The 20,792-nt window shown below is 39.1% G+C and overlaps 2 protein-coding genes across 6 annotated transcripts in view; one reads left to right on the top strand and one right to left on the bottom strand.

Annotated features, from left to right (window-relative positions):
- The window catches only part of LOC147158174 (uncharacterized), a 33,967-nt gene extending 23,274 nt beyond the window's left edge, over positions 1-10,693 (bottom strand). Inside the window, exon 1 of one of the 2 annotated variants that reach the window (XR_015091475.1) lies at positions 10,613-10,693. Coding sequence is in view for 1 of the 2 variants with exons in the window: in XM_086063592.1 (XP_085919718.1) it covers positions 9,894-9,941 (48 nt within the window). In the remaining variant the exon portion in view is untranslated. Of the gene's footprint in view, positions 1-9,893; positions 10,122-10,612 lie in introns of those variants that run through there. The other variant, XM_086063592.1, reaches the window with a different exon arrangement.
- Positions 1-20,792, top strand: part of asns (asparagine synthetase) — a 72,817-nt gene that overhangs the window by 38,553 nt on the left and 13,472 nt on the right. For all 4 annotated transcript variants that reach the window (XM_086063587.1, XM_086063588.1, XM_086063589.1 and 1 more), the window contains 4 exons: positions 3,023-3,150; positions 3,282-3,408; positions 12,736-12,842; positions 15,146-15,246. In XM_086063587.1, coding sequence (XP_085919713.1) covers positions 3,023-3,150; positions 3,282-3,408; positions 12,736-12,842; positions 15,146-15,246 — 463 coding nt within the window. The remainder of the gene's footprint in view (positions 1-3,022; positions 3,151-3,281; positions 3,409-12,735; positions 12,843-15,145; positions 15,247-20,792) is intronic.

The following is a 20,792-nucleotide window of genomic DNA, read 5'->3' as shown; positions in this document are numbered from 1 at the left end:
GAGGGCAAGAAAAAACTCAAAACCCACACGAAAAATTCAAAGCTCACAGGTCACATTGCCATGGATTACACAGTGCACCTTCTCTGAGAGGTAAGAACAAAACCACAAAAGTGCTGAGCCTGAAAAACCAATACACGTTTTGAGGCGCTCTAATAGTACATTATGATCAACGGTGTCGAAGGCAGCGCTAAGATCAAGTAACAATAATAATAATAATGAGGTATCTGAGTCCATAGCTAGGAGAAGATCATTAGCCACTTTAGCAACGGCTGAACCCTGACTGAAAAGGTTCATAGCGATTGTTAGCGGGCTGTTGTGTTGTGTTGGGTTAGTTCCAAATCTAAAGTATTACCATTTTTATGGGTCGGTACATATGTTACCTGCGTGAAACCAAAAGTATCAATTATCTTCCTAAATTCTACAGCAAGTGTTTCTGACAGGGAATTCATATGAAATGTTATAACCATAATTAATATTAAGTCAGCCACAAGTTCAGAAAATTCATCTAAAAAGTCAGAGTAAGGTCCAGGGAGAAGGTAGATCACCACGAGATAAAACTGTAGTGAGGCTGTGGATGGCATAATTAGAGCGAGAACTAATACTAATGCCAAGCGAAAGAATCATCTGTGGTCAAAATTATTAGTGTGATTAATCTGCGTTAATACATGATTAATGCGATAATTGACAGCGGAGAGTTACGTCACAGGTAGCACAGGTTGTGTTAAGCAATAAACATAACTACATGCATTAAAGTAAAAAATTTAATAAATGTTGCGTGTGACATTGAGAATATTTATTCATGTAAAAATATTGGGGTCATTTTTTTTCATTTTAAATTATGCAAGTGATTAACTGATTAGAAAAAAAGGAGGATGAGAGCGTGCAGTGAATCAAAATTTTTTGAAGGCGTCCTCATAACATTAAATGTAATGGTAAGAGCAGAGGCATAGCTTGTCATTAGGCAAGGCAGGCAATTTCTTGAGTCTCAATTCCAGAGGGCCAACAGATTTGACACAAACTGCATATCCTTCACATTAGCAGTGCAGCAATGACAATTGACAGTCTCAAATTCTCTGAGTCAGAGGTGTATGTATCGTAAGGCAGATTTTTTTTTATTATAAATGGTCATAAATAAATAAAAATATTTTTTAAACGACCATGTATATAGTTAGGCGTTCTTTTTAAACAACCATGTATAAAGGTGTTTTTTTTAATTACCTTGTATTGTAATTTAATATGTTGTTTTTTTTAAACGACCATGGCGGGTTTTTTTTTTTTTAACGACCATGTAAGGCATTTTTTTAAACGATTATGTATAGTAAGACGTTTTTTTTAACTGCCATTTTTTTAGCGACCATAGTATGGCATTTTTTGTTTTGTTTTTATTAACGACCATAAGGCATTTTTTATTTTATTTTTTAACGGCCAAGTAGTGTTGTTTCTATACCGTTTTTTGGCTCCTAATACCGATTGCTGATACAGAGGTGTTTTTTTTTCTAACATGCAAAAGTTTCCCTGCCATTGGTTCAGAGCATTCAAGGGCCAAAATCTTGGCTCGGCATACAGTGAACATGTCACACATCAGTGAATGTCGTGCACAAGCAAGACACAAGATGTTGCATCCAAAGTCATATATAGTGTTGGAAATAATGGTATTGGCATGTTACTTGTTAGTACTTGCCGATGCCGATACCACTGTTTTAATGCAGTATCGGGGCTTCTCCCGATACCGGTATTGGAACAACACTAATAGCAAGGCTTTTTTTTAAAAATGTATTTGTATTTATTTTTTTATTTTTACAACCATACATATATAAAGTCAGGTCTTTTTTTTCTTTCTTTTTTTTTTACATGGCCATGTATCGTCAAGCCTTTATTTAAAAAACGTATAGGAAGGCATTTTTTAAAAGATGACCATTTATTAAGAAAAAACAACAACCTTGTAAGACATTTATTTTAAAAAGTACTATGTATTTTAAGGCTTTCATTAAAACAAAAACAAAAAAGAATATTTATGGTAAGACTTTTATTTTTATTTTTAAACTAAATGAGAATGTATAGAAAATGAGACCATGTAGAGTAAGGTGTTTTATTTTATTTTTCATCAATGTATATGAAGTTAAAATAACTAGGTATAAAGTGGGTTGACCATGTAAGGCTGAATCTTTAATTTTTTTTAGTTTTTTTTTAAACAATGTTATGTAATGTTATGTAAGTTAAAACGACCATTTATTGTAAACCTTTTATAAAAAATTTTTTAAAGGACCTTTGTAAGATATTTAATGTCTTTTTTTTTTTACTTTAATAAAACGACCATGTATAGTAAGGCTTAAAAAATTTAAACGACCATGCGATTAGTCATTTTAATTTCTTGTTTTCTGGCTCACTTAATGGTGATTATTTATTGAAAATACAGATGTGAAATTTTAAAATGATGCACTATGTATACTATGAATGGTCGCTGGGGCATTCAATCCCTTCTTGTTTGGGGCCCCTGGAGAATGTTGTTACGCCATTGAGTAAGAGAGACAAAACGCAAAACGGATTTTTACAGCCTTTAATTAGCCTTAATCAGACCAAACTGGCGTCCAATTAAGAGTAAAAAAAATCAGCACACCTATGGCAATGAATTATACCCAGAGCCAATGATATTAACTTAAATACTGCAAGAAGCATCTATCCGCTCACCCATGCTGAGAAGGTCCGCAAAATGAAACATGTACGGCATATTTTCGACCAAAATTTCATTTGTAACTCAAAAAGTTTTTTTAAAGGATCGTTCGTAACTCGAGGTTCCACTGCTTTCAATTATTAATTGATCTCTACAAGGAATCAGATGGTTCACCGTTGTCATTTTATGAATCAAATACAAGGGTATCCAGCATAGTCTTTTTGTGAATCAATGCAGGAGATGTACATCTGAGATATGTACTCTATTTGTAATTGCAATTCATGCGCAAAAGCAATGAAGACCAGCAGGAGAAAGTTGTTTTTGAGTTAATCTAAACATTCTGCTATTCAGGGGGTCTAGATTCCAGTTTGGTTGCTGCTACGTTGGTGAAGCTAGCAAAAGAAGAGGGGCTGATATATCCTATTCAAACATTTTCAATTGGGTCAGAGGACAGCCCGGACATCTTAGCTGCCCGTAAGGTAAGGGTTTCAAATTTATGGCTATTAACAGAAATAAATGCCAATTTTATTTTATTTTTTCTTGCTAGTTTTCATGCTAGTTTATGTATACAATATATTTCAGTCAAAACTGTGATTGTTGTGTGTCCAAGGTTGCAGCTTACATTGGCAGTGAACACTACGAGGTGAACTTTACTGCCGAAGAAGGCATTCAGGCTGTCGAGAAAGTTATTGTAAGCCTCGAGACTTATGACATTACTACCATACGTGCCTCTGTTGGTGAGTGAAAACTGAAGCTTTTCCTTTAACTGGCAAGTTTTGCCCATGTTTCTGCATAATTTCTGCACTATGCACATGCACATGGTTTATTTTAATTTTTAAATCCGGCTTGAGCATACAGTAGCTTTGCAGGTCATGTACAAAATAAACGCTCTGCCCAACATTGGAGGACATTTTCAAGCAACAGCTGAAATATAGCAAAACATTATTATGTCCAAGCCAATAAGTAAGCAGAGCATCAGAGAGGGCTGTTGGAGCGCGTTGCTGAAATACAGGTTGGACGTTTCCGGTTTAGAATTTTTTTTTTTTTTTTTTTTAACACACGACCCATATTTAGAATGCCCAATTACCCTCAAGAAATAAACTTGCTAGCATTGTAGATGATATGCACAATCTTTGAAGAGGAGAGAGCTACAAAATGGAGTCGCGGTTTGGACTGTGAAGCACTGCCACCTTTTCTGGGTTTCGAGAAGGGGATGCACTTGGGAGGCTAGTGTTTAGCAGTTAGCACTGAGCTAGGTTGCTACGGCTCTCTGTTTTGAGAGCCAAGAGCCGAGTGTATGCTCATCTTGTCACTTGGAATGACTCCAACTAGTACCTCTCGAATTCCGGGGTCCCCCCCATACCTAACTTTGTCATGCCAGCAATGAACTCCATGCCCTAGGCATTACTGACATCTAGGGGTAGAAACCGCGCTGTGCACTTATCGAATTACAAGGTTTGCGGCTATTAGGCTTCTGTTTCGTCAAACTAATTTGACCACATGAAGAAAATGTAGATGTTTTACATCAAACCTTAGAAACATGTAGTTATAGTTAGTGACTATGAGGAACTGTAATTAACTCATTCTAGTATCAAATATTGCCCCTCATAAGATAAGATAAGGTAAGGTAAGATCAGATACACCTTTATTTATCCCACAGTGAAAAAATTCACAGCGTTACCAGCAGCAATACACATCATCACACATCATATATAAATAATGTGTATCATAGAAAATACTTATTTAGCCTATAGTTAAATAAAAACAGAGAACACAGTATTGCAGATAGATGGCATCATCATCACATGTTAAATTTTAAATTAAAACATCACACCACATCAATGGTCTACCGAGAGTACAGAACAAACAATAAGAAAAATTTATATTCAAACTAAAATAATCAAGGAATGACAGAAACAGAGGATTCGCTGTTAAATTTGAAGTCCTGTGTGGAATTAAGAGACTTGATTTGAGCCCCTGTCTATGTGCAGTGCATAGTTTCTACCCCTAGGTGTCAGTAATGCCTAGGCCATGGAATTCAATGCGGTCATGACGTTTAGGTTAGGTTTGAAAAAAAAAAAAGGTGGTCATTCAGTCAGTATTGACAGAAGGTCCGTTACTTCTATCATGTTAATGTACTAATAAGTTATTCTTATTTAATAATCCATCCATCCATTTTCTTAACCACCTATTCCTCATAAGTGTGGTCATTAAAATAAAAAAGCAAAATGAACAGTACACAAATAATATTGGTTTGAGTTGTAAGCCCTTATCCATTGCATATACGTAAAAAATAAGAGAAAGTAGAACCCGACATATACAGCTAATCTAATCAATACAATAAATTCCCAGACATTAGTTGTTGCACATATGTGGGCACACATGCGCATGCCCACATTATATGCATACTATATATGCATTCATATATGCTCTTAAACTCATTTACCGGTATATTTATAACTGATTTATATATTTGTGTAACACTATCTTTTTTAACCTCTTTTATACACAGTAATTGATTCACACGTTTTCAATTCAGTTTCATAATTGTTCCACAAATTAACCCCTTTAACAGAAAAACACATTTGCTTTATGTTTGTTCTTATCATTATTTTTTTTTTAAGTTACTTGTGCCCCTTTCATACAACTTTTGAATACTGTGGCAAAGTTGGTTATTGTATGCTGTTTTAAATTTGACTAGGTCATAGTCGAATATTTATTATTATAGTTGAAATATTGATAAATGGACGATGACAGAAGGGTGTCCTGACTGTTGACGTTTGCCGAATGATGGACACTCAAAGTCAGTTTGTTGAGCTTGATTTTCTACATGAGAAAAAAATCAAAATGTTGCAAAGGTAAAATGGTCACGTTATGTGCTCCAACAACATTCTGGGGCTAAAATGTTGAATTTGCAAGTTTTCACAAGTGTCCTATAAACTGTTGTAGATATTTTAAAATTAGGTACTTTGAGCATTTTGTTTTTACATCCATCCATCCATTATCCGTATTTCCTGTTCGTTTGTGTATTAGTATTATTTGAGTTATGGTAATGTAAAAGTGTCTAGAGGAGTGAAGCTGACAAGATAGTGTGTGTACAGGATTCTAAGTTTGGCTGTGTGTTTTAATGACAAATGAGTAGTCGCTTGGAATTGCACGTTTAGAGTGTTTTATGCAATGTTAATTAGTGAAAGATGCCATATAGTAATCTCTAAGTTAGCGGCGTAATAAATAATGATAATAAATAGTAAAATAACATTTTTTTAAAGTAGAGCTGCTCACTCCTATGAAGGGTCCTTGCAACCCTTTCTTTATCACAATATGATGGTCTGTCAACAAATTACAGGACAAGACGTAAAAGCTTAAGTGTGAAATTTTAGCCACAGTTAACACCAGGACATCCCTCCAGAGTGCATTGTTATTTTGACATGACTGAGCAATTTGACTGTCTTTTGCAGACACAATCACATAAGGACTTGTCATTCTGATGGCACTGACATGTCCATTGACCAATTTACTAATTACTGGTATGACTTGTGCAGGTGGATGGTTAGACAAGCTTAAGAGGTAGAACTGCAAATCATCCAGCAGGGAGTGTCATTGCACAGCAAACAAGAGCTCAACCATTCAAAATGGCAACTAACTGTTAAAACACAAACATATGAAAATTAATTTTAAAGGAAGAAGGTCAAATCTAAGATGTGGAAAAAAAATTTTTTTTTTGTGCTGGAGCAGAAACATATGGCAAATGTGGAAAAGCACAAGACAGAGACAATATAACTTGTGCTGCCATTTTCTCACCTTGGGTTGAAGTAGTGAGCGATGCATGGGGAGAAAAATGCACCTTAAAGCCAGAATCATTTAAGCTACGCATCAAAGAGGGAGCCGACCAAGCCCTATGCTGTGACAACCACACGCACACATACTACCCATAATGTCAAAAAGTTTAAAGAGGAATTGAACAGAATGGAGTGTCTTGGCATCCGTCAGCAGTGCAACCCCCCACAATCCCAAACAAAATAAAAGCATAAAAAGCCTAACTGTAGCGTGTGATATAGTTTGTAATAGTAATAAAAACTTCATAACATGCTAAAAACAAGTGCAGCAATTAGATTCAGTATCCATCAATAACATTTTAAATGATATTGGGATGAGATGGTGTGAGATCCATCCATCTATCCATCATTTACCACTTATCCGGGGTTGGGTCGCGGGGGCAGCAGCTTTAGCAGAGAAGCCCAGACTTCCTTCTCCCCAACCAGTTCAACCAGCTCCTCCGACGCATTCCCAGGCCAGCCGAGAGACATAGTCTCTCCAGTATGTCCTGGGTTGTCCCCCGGGGCCTCCCGCCCGGAACACCTCTCCAGGGAGGTGTCCAGGAGGCATCCGAACCAGATGCCCAAGCCACCTCAACTGAATCCTCTCAATGCGGAGAAGTAGCGGCTCGACACTGAGTTTCTCCCGGATGACCGAGCTCCTCACCCTATCTCTAAGGGAGAAACTGCGGAGGAAACTCATTTCGGCCACTTGTAACCGGGATCTTGTTATTTTGGTCACAACCCACAGCTCGTGACCATAGGTGAGTGTAGGAACGTAGATCGACCGGTAAATCGAGAGCTTTGCCGTTCGGCTTAGCTCCTTCTTTACACAACGGACCGATACAGAGTCTGCATCACTGCAGACGCTGCACCGATCCGACTGTCGACCTCCCGCTCCAACCTACCCTCACTTGTGAACAAGACCCCAAGATACTTGAACTCCTCCACTTGGGACAGGATCTCATCCCCGACCCGGAGAGGGCACCCCACCCTTTTCCGACCGAAGACCATGGTCTCGGATTTGGAGGTGCTGATTTTCATCCCAACCGCTCCACACGCGGCTGCGAACCGCTCCAGCGAGAGTTGGAGATCACGGCTTGAACAAGCCAACAGCACCACATCATCTGCAAAAAGCAGAGATGCAATGTTGAGGCCACCAAACCGGACCCACTCAAAGCCTCGGCTGCGCCAGAAATTCTGTCCATAAAAGTTATGAACAGAATCGGTGACAAAGGGCAACCTTGGCGGAGTCCAACCTTCACTGGAAATGAATTCGACTTACTGCCGGCAATGCAATGTGAGATATATTCTTTGTTATTTCTTATTGCGTGTTCTAGCCATTTGGGGAAGAACATTTTAAAGATAAATAAAAAGCACTTAAAGCAGTGCATACTTTGGGAACAAAGAGGTTGATAAAAGTGCTAAAACGGAAAGTGTGGGTGGTGGTATCCATGGTGAGTAAGGGATACAGTGGAGGATTTATAGATAAATGTGGACCAGTGATTTTTGTCTGCGAGAGGGGCAATTGTTCTGGGAGAAGAGTTCACAATGCTAGTTGTTTTTGTCCAGAAACAAAACAGATGGCATGTCTAGCGTGTGCAGTTTTTGAGGCTGGGATATAATAGTCTTTATAATTGTGAGGACAGTCATTTTAACCAGAAGCAATTTAGTAGACTGTGCGAATAAGGATTTATTCCGATAGTCAGTCTGATCTGGTTTTAACTTAAGAAAAACACATCTCCTTAATAGTAGATAAAATACACTTGTTGTTAGTGTAAATTTACTAGAAACAAGTGAAATTATATGTCAGTGCAGTAAGATAATTTTAATAATTTTAATTTCTTGAAGTAAGAAAAATGTGTAGATCAATATTAATCTTAAAATGAGCTTTATACACTTATTCCAGCAACAAATCCAGGAAATTAGATCTTAAAATAAGCTTTGTGCACTTATTCTAAGCAACAACAGTTAATTAAATCTTAAAATAAGCCATAAACACTTTTTTTTAAAGGTTAAATGGCACTAATTCACTAATTCAAATCAATTAGTTAAATCTTAAAATAAGCCTGAAACATTTATATTAAAGAGGGAATGGCTTTTATTGTTGCTAAGAATAAGATGAAAATACATATTCTAAGCATTAATTCAAGGCAAACATTCTTAAAACCTTTTTTACATAATCATGGATTTTTTTTTAAAGTACTGAAACAGAGCATAGAGTTTCAAACTTTATTTGTACTTTAAGTTGAGTGTCAAGCAGGGAGATAACAGGTCCCATTTTTAATGGCATTTGGTATGACCCAGCCAGGGATTAAACCCACGACCTCCCAGTCTGTGACAGACACTCTACCACTAAACCACTGAGCTGGTACTGTATTTACTGTAAAGAGGAAAATAGAGCTTAGTAAATATAAGGAAACAACGAACTGATGATTTTTACAAGAAAAAAATGCTTACAATAAAGTGCTATTTTGCTTGATTGTTTTCACACTTGTAATTTTTCCATTTATCATTAATTTATTATGAAAAATCTTAAAATAAGGAAATTCAACTTATGAAACCCCAGTTCAGGGCCTTTGATGTTGGTTAGTCATCTTAAAATGTGGGAAATGTTTGTTTTAAGCCTCACAGTACTTAAAACTGGCTGTTAACACTCAAGGCTAAGACTGCTTGATCAAATAAGATAATTAAGTAATATAACAACTATTTTAAAATAAGCAAAATAATCTTGTCTGACAATCTTATTTTAAGTAAAAATTAAGCAAATTAGTCCGGGCTTCGGCCTTCCTGGGTGGAGTTTGCATGTTCTCCCCGTGCTTGCGTGGGTTTTCTCCGGGTACTCCGGTTTCCTCCCACATTCCAAAAACATGCATGGCAGGTGAATTGGACACTCCAAATTGTCCATAGGTGTGATTGTGAGTATGGTTGTTCGTCTCTGTGTGCCCTGCGATTGGCTGGCAACCAGTTCAGGGTGTACCCCGCCTACTGCCCGAAGCCAGCTGGGATAGGCTCCAGCAACCCCAGCGACCCTTGTGAGGAAAAGCGGTTAAGAAAATGGATGGATGGAAGTAGTGATGCACCGAATATTCGGCCAACGAAAAACTTTGGCCGAAAATGGTAAATATATGCATTTTCTGCATTCGGCTGAAAAAAATAAAAGCCGAAAGAATTTGGCTGAAAGAGGATGTTGTGGTGACGCAAGCACACACACACACACACAAAAAACCCGCTGCAAGGAAGCGTCTGTTTGAATTGCCTTGCTGCTCGCTGCCGTTTGTGAGTACCGGCAGCTTCATTGTGCACACCAAAGAAGGAGAGGGTCACTTGGTAAACTATCTCAAAAAAGAGAGCGCTGCCGAGTACTGCACTACAGGTGAGCCACTCTTTCTCCTGTAGCACCTTACCTTTTTTTCTTTGATGCCCTTCGAGCGCTTCCACTTTTTCACTTGCATTCTGGTGGCCGTTCTAAATACTTTAGCTAACGTTAGCACTATTGCTTTGTTGGAAAACGGTTCTTTGTTTTCCTGTGTTCATAATGTTGATTATCAAAATCAGACAATGAGATCGGTGAAATCAGGATTTATTTTCATAAGCTTATGGACAGACAAGGGAGCAGCCAAGCGCCGCCATGTTCTACCCCATCTGTCACGCTCCTCCCACGAGCAAGTCACTAATATCCTTCAGTGATCCTAAAAAACCCTCCCCGTCTTCTTCCACCAATCCTCAGCCGTTCCTCCCCTCCCCTCAGCCATCCCTCTCCGTCTCAGACAGTCACATGATACATCAATACACATCGCCAAATGCTCCTCCTTCTTCTTCTTCTCCTGCTGTCCCAAACCCCCACGCAGTCACAAGATAAAGATTAACGTTGTTTTCAGAGCCAGACGGGATGGCACCAAAACCCCCCTGCCCTGCTCAACCGGTTGTAAATTACAAAGGAAACTAATTAACACATTCGCTTCACCCCCTCACATCAACTTAAATTCTCACACAGAGCCATACTGAGTAAATTAAAGCAGTTATGTCCAATTCTAAATAGTTATAACTAAATCAAACAGTTATAATTAGATTGAAACAGAATATTCACTTCACTATCAACAGTTTTAAACAAGTAAACACTTACCACTATCTCCGGGTGGCTACAGGCCTGTACAGGACACCGTGTGTGACTTTGCAGTCCGTTCCCAGAGCCGATTGCGAAGACATTTATTTTTAAACGTTGGTGAATATGTGAATGTGCCGATTTTAAGTGCGCTGCACGGTGTCCCGCTCCAAATAGCCTACAAATGTGCCATCCGCACCGCACACATCCGTGCCCGCTGGTGCGAACTACTGTACATTAAAATGCTCAGTTGCTCACCCCGCGTTTGGTGTTAAATGTACCATTCGCCAACATGTCTGTGGTGTGGACGCATTTCAATTTATATTGTGCTTTGTTAAAATGCCAGTGCTAAATAGGTCTAAATATTTTATAATAATATTATAATTTTAATTAATTATAATAAATACATTGATAACAAAAAATTGACATAATTTTTTTTCGCCGTTTTGGTTTTCGTCCAAGCATTTCTCACTTTAGTTTTTTCGGTTTTGGCCAAAAAATTTCATTTCGGTGCATCCCTAAAATTTAAGGTTACATTTAAGAAATTATATCTTTCTTAAGATTTCTGTTTTTGTTGTGAGAGAGTTGACGTGTGTTTTAATTTTCGGTGAACTTTCAAGCCACATTCCCATGACGTATTTATAGCAAAAGACAAATTGATCAGTGTAAACCATTAAAACGCACATCTCACATAGCAGCAACGGCTTGCTAGTAGGGTTGCACAATATTGGAAGAACGTGATAGGCGATATACTGTAGTTGTCAAATGTAGCGATATCGATATTATTGCGATATTTAACAAGAAGATAAAGACATGACAGAATGGCTGCTGCTGGAATGTTTTTCGTAAAGGTTCTTTCAAGTTGTAAAGATGTTTGCAAGCAGTTTTAATGGTCACAGTTTTTCTTTTGTTGAAAAGAAATTTGGAACGTTGAAAATTTGATTAAAGTAAACTATCAACTATAAATTGTTGAGATGCTTTATTTGTTAGATAATAATCCTCAAATAAAATTTTACGGACTTGACTTAACCCAGTAAATATGTTAATTTCTTCAAATTCATTTTCAATGATATTCAACATTAATAGTCAAAGTCGTTGGTGGTAAATATTAGAATGCTAACTTAAGATGTCAACTCAAAGAACAGAACAGCACAAAGAGCAAAGTGGCCTATTTTATATAGGTCACATTTTGTCAAAAATGAGAAAAAGGTACAGGGGTGGTGAGAGGCCTCTGACTATCTTTGCTTTGGGCATTCAAATGACTAGCTACGGCCCTGGACTCAGCCAGCCGAAGTGTGCTCATTTGCGGCTTGTGCATTGAAAGCGCGGGGCAGCTTGGAGGTACAACTCAGTGAATTTCACCCCTCATTGGCCATTTCCTCTTCATACGAATGTTGCGCTAATATGCTTCAATTGTGCAGTGATATTCTCACTCAAGCATTCTTTTCCCTGTTGGTAATGAGGGATTGGCGAGGTGGGTGGACAACTCTCTGTCTCCAGTTAATGTGTTCTATTTTCAGTCTCACCCATGTTTTCTTTATTTTATTTCATTTTTTCAAACACAAGGAACAATATGGATTTATTTAGCGTATATAGCTGTACTTGTTACCATTGTAATAAACAAGCCACGCCAGTGGCTATAATTACAGAGATCAAACCCTCAAAAGATACATTAACCTTAATAACACACCGTGTTTAGGACCCAAGACAAGGTCAAATGAACGTTAGTGGACGTCTTTGGCGGAGAACAAGATCCGTGTGACAATGATTACATGCGTCTGTCAGGTCAAAATAGGGATACATTCATGTAGTCTGACTTTAGAAGAAAATCAAATCACATTGGGTGACCAATTTATGCAGATATCCAAGTACAGTAATTCCAAAGGGTTCAAAACTTCACATACTTTTTCTTTCCAAATTCATTTTTGGTACACTTTTTTTTACTATGTACAAACTGGTTTTAATGCAGCTGCTGAATAAAAAAAAATGTTGGTACTGCAGCAGCATCTCACATGTACATGTGATAATTCGGTGATAGATTGATTACAGATGCAACAAATGTCATATTTTCCAAGTCACTCACATAATGAGACCGTTTCTACTAACAACCCCCCACCCACTCTGCCTTTTTTTCTTCACTGTAGGAATGTACTTGGTTTCTAAGTACATCCGTGAAAAGACTGATAGTGTGGTGATCTTCTCTGGAGAAGGATCAGATGAGCTTACACAAGGGTACATTTATTTCCACAAGGCAAGTCCTGTTTTTAAATGCATTCATGTTTAAAATTTATTAGATTTGTTGTATATTATGCAGTTACAGTATCTAAAACCATACAGTAACGATAATTGTTTTGATTAATTATATTCAATAATGTTTAACTTTTAAAGTGAAAATGACATGAGACAAAATCACCCTAAAAGCATTTTTAAGAAAGTGTACAGTTAATATGATTCAATGATCACTTAAAATGCGATGATGCGATGGAACGGCCTTGTAAAAATGAGATATTTTCGTAAATTTTTCAAGTCGTGACAGTTCACTGGCACGCACACCTCCCTTTTTTTTTTTACTCTGCATTTTTTTACTCTTCACCCTAATGCTGGCTATGACTGTCAGTAAGTTGGTCGCTCTGTTTTTTATTGTTGAAATGAAGCAGTCTCACAGTACACAAAAGCCAAGGACATATAGTCGTGTTTAATGCATAAAACACATGCTGCAAAGCATGCCTCATCATTTGCATATTAAAGAGTCCGATTGTGTTATACTGACAGCTTGCTTAAATTGAAGAGTAGTGACACAAGTAAAGAGCGGTACCAACTTCTGAGCCAAGTGTTATAGATTGTCCGTAATTTGTTATTGAAATCACCGAACTCACATAGACATAATGCTGCTAATGCATCATTGTTCATTCATTAGTATTGAGTTAATGGACAAGTCCTTTCGCTAAAAAAAACAGCAACACAACAAGACAACATAATGCAAATTAAAATTAGATTAACCAGGAGGAGGAATAAACACATGCACAGTACAGCCAGCTGGTAACAACATTGCTGTACTCCATCATATCCGGTTTGGCCGCTATGATTGCCCTGCCGGGAAGATTTTCGGCACGTAATTTACAAAATCATGAAATACTCAATTAATATGTATAGATTCAAGGAACCGTTCATTTTGCCGTGTATATTATATTGTTTGATTACAACATATTAAAATTAGTGCTGTCAGGCGATTACAATTTTAAATCTACAGCATTTTTAATGAACTAATCTAATTAATCAATTTTAATCTCATATCTGATAAAGGTCCCCAAATAAATAATTAGAATTCTAGGACATTACAAAATTGTAGTGCATGACTAATCAATTGAATACACCAAGAAGAGAAGATTTGAAATCCACATTTTTATTGTTGAAGTGTGCTTCATAAATTAAATTCAAAAGAAAAAGTTTAAGCACATCAACAAACCAATTAGGCCACACATTATTTTAAAAGATAATCTAAACTTCAATTTTGTAAAAAAATTAAATAAAATTGAGTGTAAGTCTGCTATCTTCGGTCCTATGATGTTACCTGCGATTGAGTCTTAAATGATAAGTCAGCCAGAGCTGCTTCCGTAATACAAAAATGATTTTTTACAAAAGGTACAAATCACTGCGTTCTTGTTAATAGTCCCGTCTTTGTACTTTTTAAAAATAAACTTGCTATTTAACCACTAGCACTCCCAGAGCCGTAATTTTGAGCCTAATATGTTTATTACTCACGGTTTTGAGTAGCTAATAAAGCCCCTCTCTTGCTTTTATGAGGAAGACTGGTGGTGCAGCTTTATTGATTTTGATTATCAGGCTTGTACTGCCACAAAAAACGTCATGACGCCATCACATCTATCATCTAGCTCTTTACTATAAGCTTTTACTGTACCTCAAACTGCGTCGCAACTTCCAGTGGAGTGGGTTACTGTATGGCTCCTTTTAGCCAGGGGTGGGCTGGTCTTGTTTGAAATGGAACTCCCGAGTGATCTAGCGACCACTCATCGTGATTCGTCAGACTCCCTGTCAGCTTTGTCTCAGAATGTAGCTCAAAGTATCCTGTGTAGTATAGTTTTTTTTATTTAACATGGTGATCTAACGCAGGTCCCGGCGAAGTGAAAGATGTACATTGAAATGAATATAACTGTCAAAATGATGGCACTGGGAGATCTAGGTCCAAATAAATTTGCCTTGCTCTCCTGTGTTGCACTTGCTGTTGTTCACTCTGCTCGTAGTGGTGCAGCAGGCGCACCACTGCAGCCTACAGGCCCCTCAATGGGCAAAATTTCAAATGCTTGCACATTGACTTGCCACTCACAATCATCTGATCTTGCATTATTTTTTTAACACACTAATTTGCAGCGCAATTAATTAATCTAATTACCTCGTTAAACTGACAGCCTTAATTAAAATGTGTCCCAGAGCGTCCCACACACTGTAAAGTGTTTTTGAACAAGGCAGTAACAGTCAGCCTGGAGAATGTCCATATTCATATATGTGTATTTTATTTTTATACCTCTTCTGTAGGCTCCAAGTCCCAAAGCAGGTGCAGAAGAGAGTGTTCGACTTCTGAAAGAACTCTACCTGTTTGATAATCTCCGAGCTGATCGCACCACTTCTGCACATGGGTAACTTTTTGCTTGGGCTCACCTGCTTGCCCATTTCTTTCAGATATTTTACTGTATTATGCACATTTATGAATGAATGAAAGTTTATTGACATTACACATGCACAATTCCAGAGTAACGGAATTCCCTTAAATGTATTAGAGAGGATTTTCCTAACAACAAATGAAGTTGTCTGATTCACTTAAAAATCGCTTTATCAACCTGTAACAAGCTTGTAATTATGGTTGACAAAAAAATAGCTATATTATTCATAAATTGTGGACGTGACGGGGAATGTTAGATTCTAGCCAATCAATACCGAAGGTGCGTCATTATTGATTGGCTCCTGGCTTGTCAATCATACTTCTTGCGTATGTTCCCCGAGTACGTAGCTTGCGTAGGCCTCTTGCGTAATAGTGTTTACCAGCGCAGCGCCGGCATAGCTTATTCCTACTGTAGCAAGCTCCTCACGTGTTCAAAGTTAAGCAACAATGGCAGAGAGGGATACAGCCTACAGGACCACCGAGTCGTAAAAGAAAGACTGTTTTTGGGGTTGCTGAACGGAGGGTGGGGGTGCGAGTGTTGGGACGCGGCCTGTGTGTTGCAGCAGTGGCCGGAAACAGCGTTGGTGTGTGACTTTGGAAGTCCGTGGTGATAAAACCACAAACGGCCGTTGGGCTACTCGTTCGCTGTAGAATCCTCTCTAATACTTTTAACAGTACATCTCATCCAAGAGACATAAAAATGACAATGACCAACAGAGGGAGACAAAATGGAGATGCCTGATGAGTTGCGGTTTTATTGTTCCCTATTTATGTGATGAAAAAAGAAAAACATAAGGGAGGAACGATGAGGGGGAAAACCCCCCAATTCCAAGCTATGCTCCTATAGAGAGGGGCACAGTATGAAAACCCTCTTTCAACAGCCACATAATAAAATACTTTACAACAAAACTTGAAGACTTGCACTTGCACATGTGGAAGAAGGGTGAGTAACACCCCAGACACACTGTCCAGCAACTGCAGCCCTTTCATGATTAACCCCGGGATTACACCGCATGCGTGTGCATTGCGTCTCTGATCTGCTGTGTCTTGACTGCATGCTCCGGACACGTCGATTTTATGAACAAAACTCACTGGCTGCGCACAGCTGCGGTCCGGTAGGTCCGTCGCGGACAACTTCCCGCCGTGTCTCGCGTGATCACGCGCGATCATGTGGCATTAAAAACAACAAAAAACACACTTTTGTATGTGCTCAACAGAGAAGCAGAAATAGATGGTGGACTGGAACCTTTGATTTAACCTTTTTTTCCTGCCTTTTTTTTTTGGTTGTCCTTATAAAAAGGATGTGCCGTGTCATATATTATTTTGTGTCTTTCCTCCAATATAAACCTCTCCCGTTTATTCCATGCCTGGCTACGCCCAATATGACGTTTACTGACATGATTGCAAAATAGGATCTGGCGAGTGTTTTATCCTGAAAAGTAATCGGAAATTGTACTTTGAAACTGCGTGGGTCTTCCTGTCCCGCTCGATGTGTTCTGTGTTACTTTGTCATTTGACGGATGCCGACGGATGTGTTGGCTGGCAAAATTAGAAAATAGTTCTATCCGTGCGACGGCCTCCGACACGACGCAGCTACTTCACTGTCGATCCGCAACGCACACGCAGCCCGTGTAATTTGAACAAGCTGAGAATGGAAACAAGTCGGCTGTGCCGACGGAGCGGAGACTCAACACACACTGGTGTAATCCCGGGGTAGCGCTTCCACGGCGGACTATCTGGGGAAAGAAGAGGGGTTGTGAAGAGCCAACGAAAAGGAGCTGATAATAGGGTTGTGTATGCTTTGTATGATCATTAAGGTGTGTGTGTAAGTCTGTTCTTCGGAGTGCTCTGTCCGAGCTGACACACCAAAACGTATCGTCTCGTTGCCCCTGAAGACAGTGTCCGGCATTATCAACATCCAGAAGAAGAGTCTAAAATAACAGTTGTTTTGGGAAAAGGCCAACAATCATTTTGGTCAGCCTTGAGTCTTTTTATGTGACTCTCAATGGGGCGTCAAATGACCGGATTACTTATCCAAATTGGTAACCGTTGAAAACAGCCAAAAAGTTTTCTTGCGTGTTGAAATAAAACTCAAAGTTGAGATCTAGTGAAGAGGCTTTCTTGCAAGTATTTTATTTAGAAATTTCTAAAGTCATTCAGGACCCTTACTGAATCAGAAGTGGTCGCCAAATGTGCCCTTGCTTTGTGCTCATCCTTACTTATACAAAAGCAGTGGTTACAGAAAATACTCTCCCCCTCCTTCATCCTTGTCCTTGTGGGAAGAGTGAAATACAAATCAGATAATAAATCTTCAGCTCGTATCTTAGTCCACTACAGATGTGGGTAAATAATTGGTCCCGGCACCTCCTGGACCAGATAATTTATGGACAGAACTCTGCGTGAACTTCCAAACATTACTGATCCATAGATAACTCAAAAATGACTTAGACATCTCTTTCCCAGACAAGAGAACAATGGACTATAGATTGAATAACATATGAATTAACTGTTGTCTTATTATTACACAGCTCTAACAAAAATCAAAACGGTTAAAATATCAATCGAAACAGTAAAACAATGTTAATAGTGTTAACATTCCTTCAATTGGGCTCGAAAGAGCCCACAATAAACATTTAAACTTTTTATTTTTTTTGAGGAAAATACCAGCAGGATCTTCATCCCCCACATTGGATGCAATAATAGGCATGAATGGGTTAGCAGAAGCAAACATCATATAAGACGACTTATTTTGTATGTCCTGTTTTTCAATAGCAGTGGTAATAATTATTTGGCAAAGAGAACGAATACATGGAATACAGCAACACCCGCACGTCGTTAACAGAGCAGCGAAAACAGCAACATATATCAAAATTGAGGAAACTAAAGCTTTATAGCGCCCAAATACAGCCATCCAATTATCCCATACAGAAGTATCCACACCGGAATGCTCTTTCATTTTCTTATTGAGTGTCCGCAGTCCTTCAATTGCAATGGTTAAACTTCCATCTGGTGCAGTGTTGTTAGGAATAAAAGTGCAACACTGATCTCCAAACATTGAGCAAACTCCGCCCTTTTCTGCCAGCAACATATCTAGTGCAATTTGATTTTGGAATGTCATCAAAGATGTGGCAGCTAACTGGCCGCGTACAGCCTCAAAACCAGATTGAGTCCAATTTCCCAGCCTTTGGACATTATAATGTACATAATTAATTCTATCTACGTTTTTGTTAATGGTGCACCACCAGCAAATTAGAGATTCGAATCCTGAGAGTACTTGATCAGCTAATTTGTACTCATCTGGCACACCTCTTGGTCCTCCAATTGCATCAATGTAGGTGGGGACATTCTGCTCTTGCCAAGAATACCGTTTGGTTCTCTGAAAAGGAGATTTTGGTTCCCAATTATCAATCATTTGTAGAAGGTTATCAACAGAGGTGGGGTAGATTTGTACTGGCAGGAGGAGGGTTATGAGGGCACAATATCCTCTTGTATTCAAAGGCAACTTATCAAATCACCACACCACCACCAAATATCCGCCCTGGATCGCGGTTGGAACTTCTGTCCCACATCTATTGCCGAAATGCACTGAGTGATGTGATTTAGTTCTCCCAATTGTTCTCCAGTACCTGTCATTTTAATACATGAAAAATTACCATTTGCAACTTTGTTTGAAAATATTGGTTTAGTTGTCTGCCAATCTACGAGGGGATACACCTTATCCCATTGAGAGCATTTGACATCGGGGACAGTCTTATTCATAAGTTCCATTACACAGTGATCATCTATTTTAGCCGGAATTACTCGCAGTAGAGGACGTGGTCCTACACATACCACACAGTTTTTTTCAGAGGCACGAGCCGCTTCGTTCGCCAGCAGTAGCCAATTGTTACTGCTGCCGGACAATCCTGTCGTAACACGGAAGCACTCAACTACACCATCAATCGGTACGCTGACAGCCTCCACCCCGGTCTCCATCGTGTATTTAGTCATTTTTGGTTGTTCTAACTTACTCATAGTCTTATTTACACAAACTAAAATGGGAAAATATGGATCATGACCGGAAAACCATACCCATAACAATAGCCCAAAACAGGAGGTGTTATATAGAGTTGCATTAGGCGGCCGTATATTTCCTTCAGGAAGAGCAAAGGTCAAATCGAGTCGACCTCCCATTTTACGCAATGTTATCCTTTTGCTAAAGAAAATTGCCTCCTCGCTAGTTCCCGGAGGCCAGTATCGTCCGTCCTGGGTGGTTATCAGAGCACTCCAATCTCGCCGTAAATGTCCTGTCAAATACCACCAGTATTTCACCCAGTCCCCCCCTTTTGTCTGCTTCCCTCCCCTAAATCCCTTCAAAGATTTAATTGGAATTTTAACAGAGGTATTTGTGTTTGGAGCCACTCTCACAGCAATTGAGTTATCATAAGTCCAGGATATGATCCAGGGAATGCGTGGAGAATAAATACCTCGCTCAATACGATGTGTTGTAGTTACGCTCAAAGTTGGAGCAAGGGGGTTACAGAAATACCAGATCAGCATCAACATCAACATGGGAAAAAGTGTCATGATGTGACAGCGTTTGGAGATGTTTTCCCGCCTCGAAGCCATCTCGTGATGAAGTTCTTTGTTGAATGAAAAGAGTGCCGTGTTAGTTTTTTTTCTTTTTAAGGACCTCAGGGTAGACTGCCACAAGGTCCTTTTGTTTGTCACTGGGATTATTCTGCCCGCAAATGTGACTCTTTGTGGAATGATGCCCAGGAAAAGGGCACTTGACTCAATCTCCGTTGAATGATGTCCTCTGACTCGACAACCGGGCACTGGATTCAGCAGATGTGGCCCTCAGGTTGGGTCGTCCGGTGGTCCGCAGGTGATGGGATCGCTGCGGATCCGGCCGACCTGGTAGATGAGAGGTGGTACCAGGTGTCCCCCTTTTTATGCAAGCGCACTGCACAAGACGTTCTCTCCGTGACTTTGTGGGGTCCGGTCCATCTAGGAGCAGACCATTTTCTTTTAGTCACTTTTAACCACACACATTCACAATCATTTATTTCTAACGGAGCATCTGGCCACTTTTTTGTTAGCTTTGAGAACGTAGATGCTAACTGTTTGAGTACTGGAGGTCCTGCAATGTGCGACTCACCCAGCGGTGCAACAGGAGCCGGAAATGGTCTGTTTTTGTGACCTTCAAACGGAGTCCAGCCTTTGGCTGAGTTTAGTGACATTCGCACATTCATTAATGCAATAGGAAGAGCTTGTAGCCAATTCAAATTTGATGAGGCCAGTGCTTTAGCTAATTTTTCTTTAATATTTCTATTCATTCGCTCGACCTGTCCTTGAGATTGGGGATGATAGACTGACCCGAATGTATGTCTTAGCCCCAATGCTTTTTCTACTTCCTGTAGATATTTGTTTTTGAAATGGGTTCTATTGTCTGATCAAATTTTTCTGGGCAACCCATGTGATGGTATGTAATGATTAATCAAATGTTTTACCACGACCTCTGCTGTTTCAGATTTACATTGA

Source organism: Leptonotus elevatus, chromosome 19 (genome assembly GCF_054856555.1).
Source record: "Leptonotus elevatus isolate MCC_2025b chromosome 19, RoL_Lele_1.0, whole genome shotgun sequence".
NCBI classification, from domain to species: domain Eukaryota; kingdom Metazoa; phylum Chordata; class Actinopteri; order Syngnathiformes; family Syngnathidae; genus Leptonotus; species Leptonotus elevatus.
This window is presented reverse-complemented; position numbering and strand designations above follow the sequence as displayed.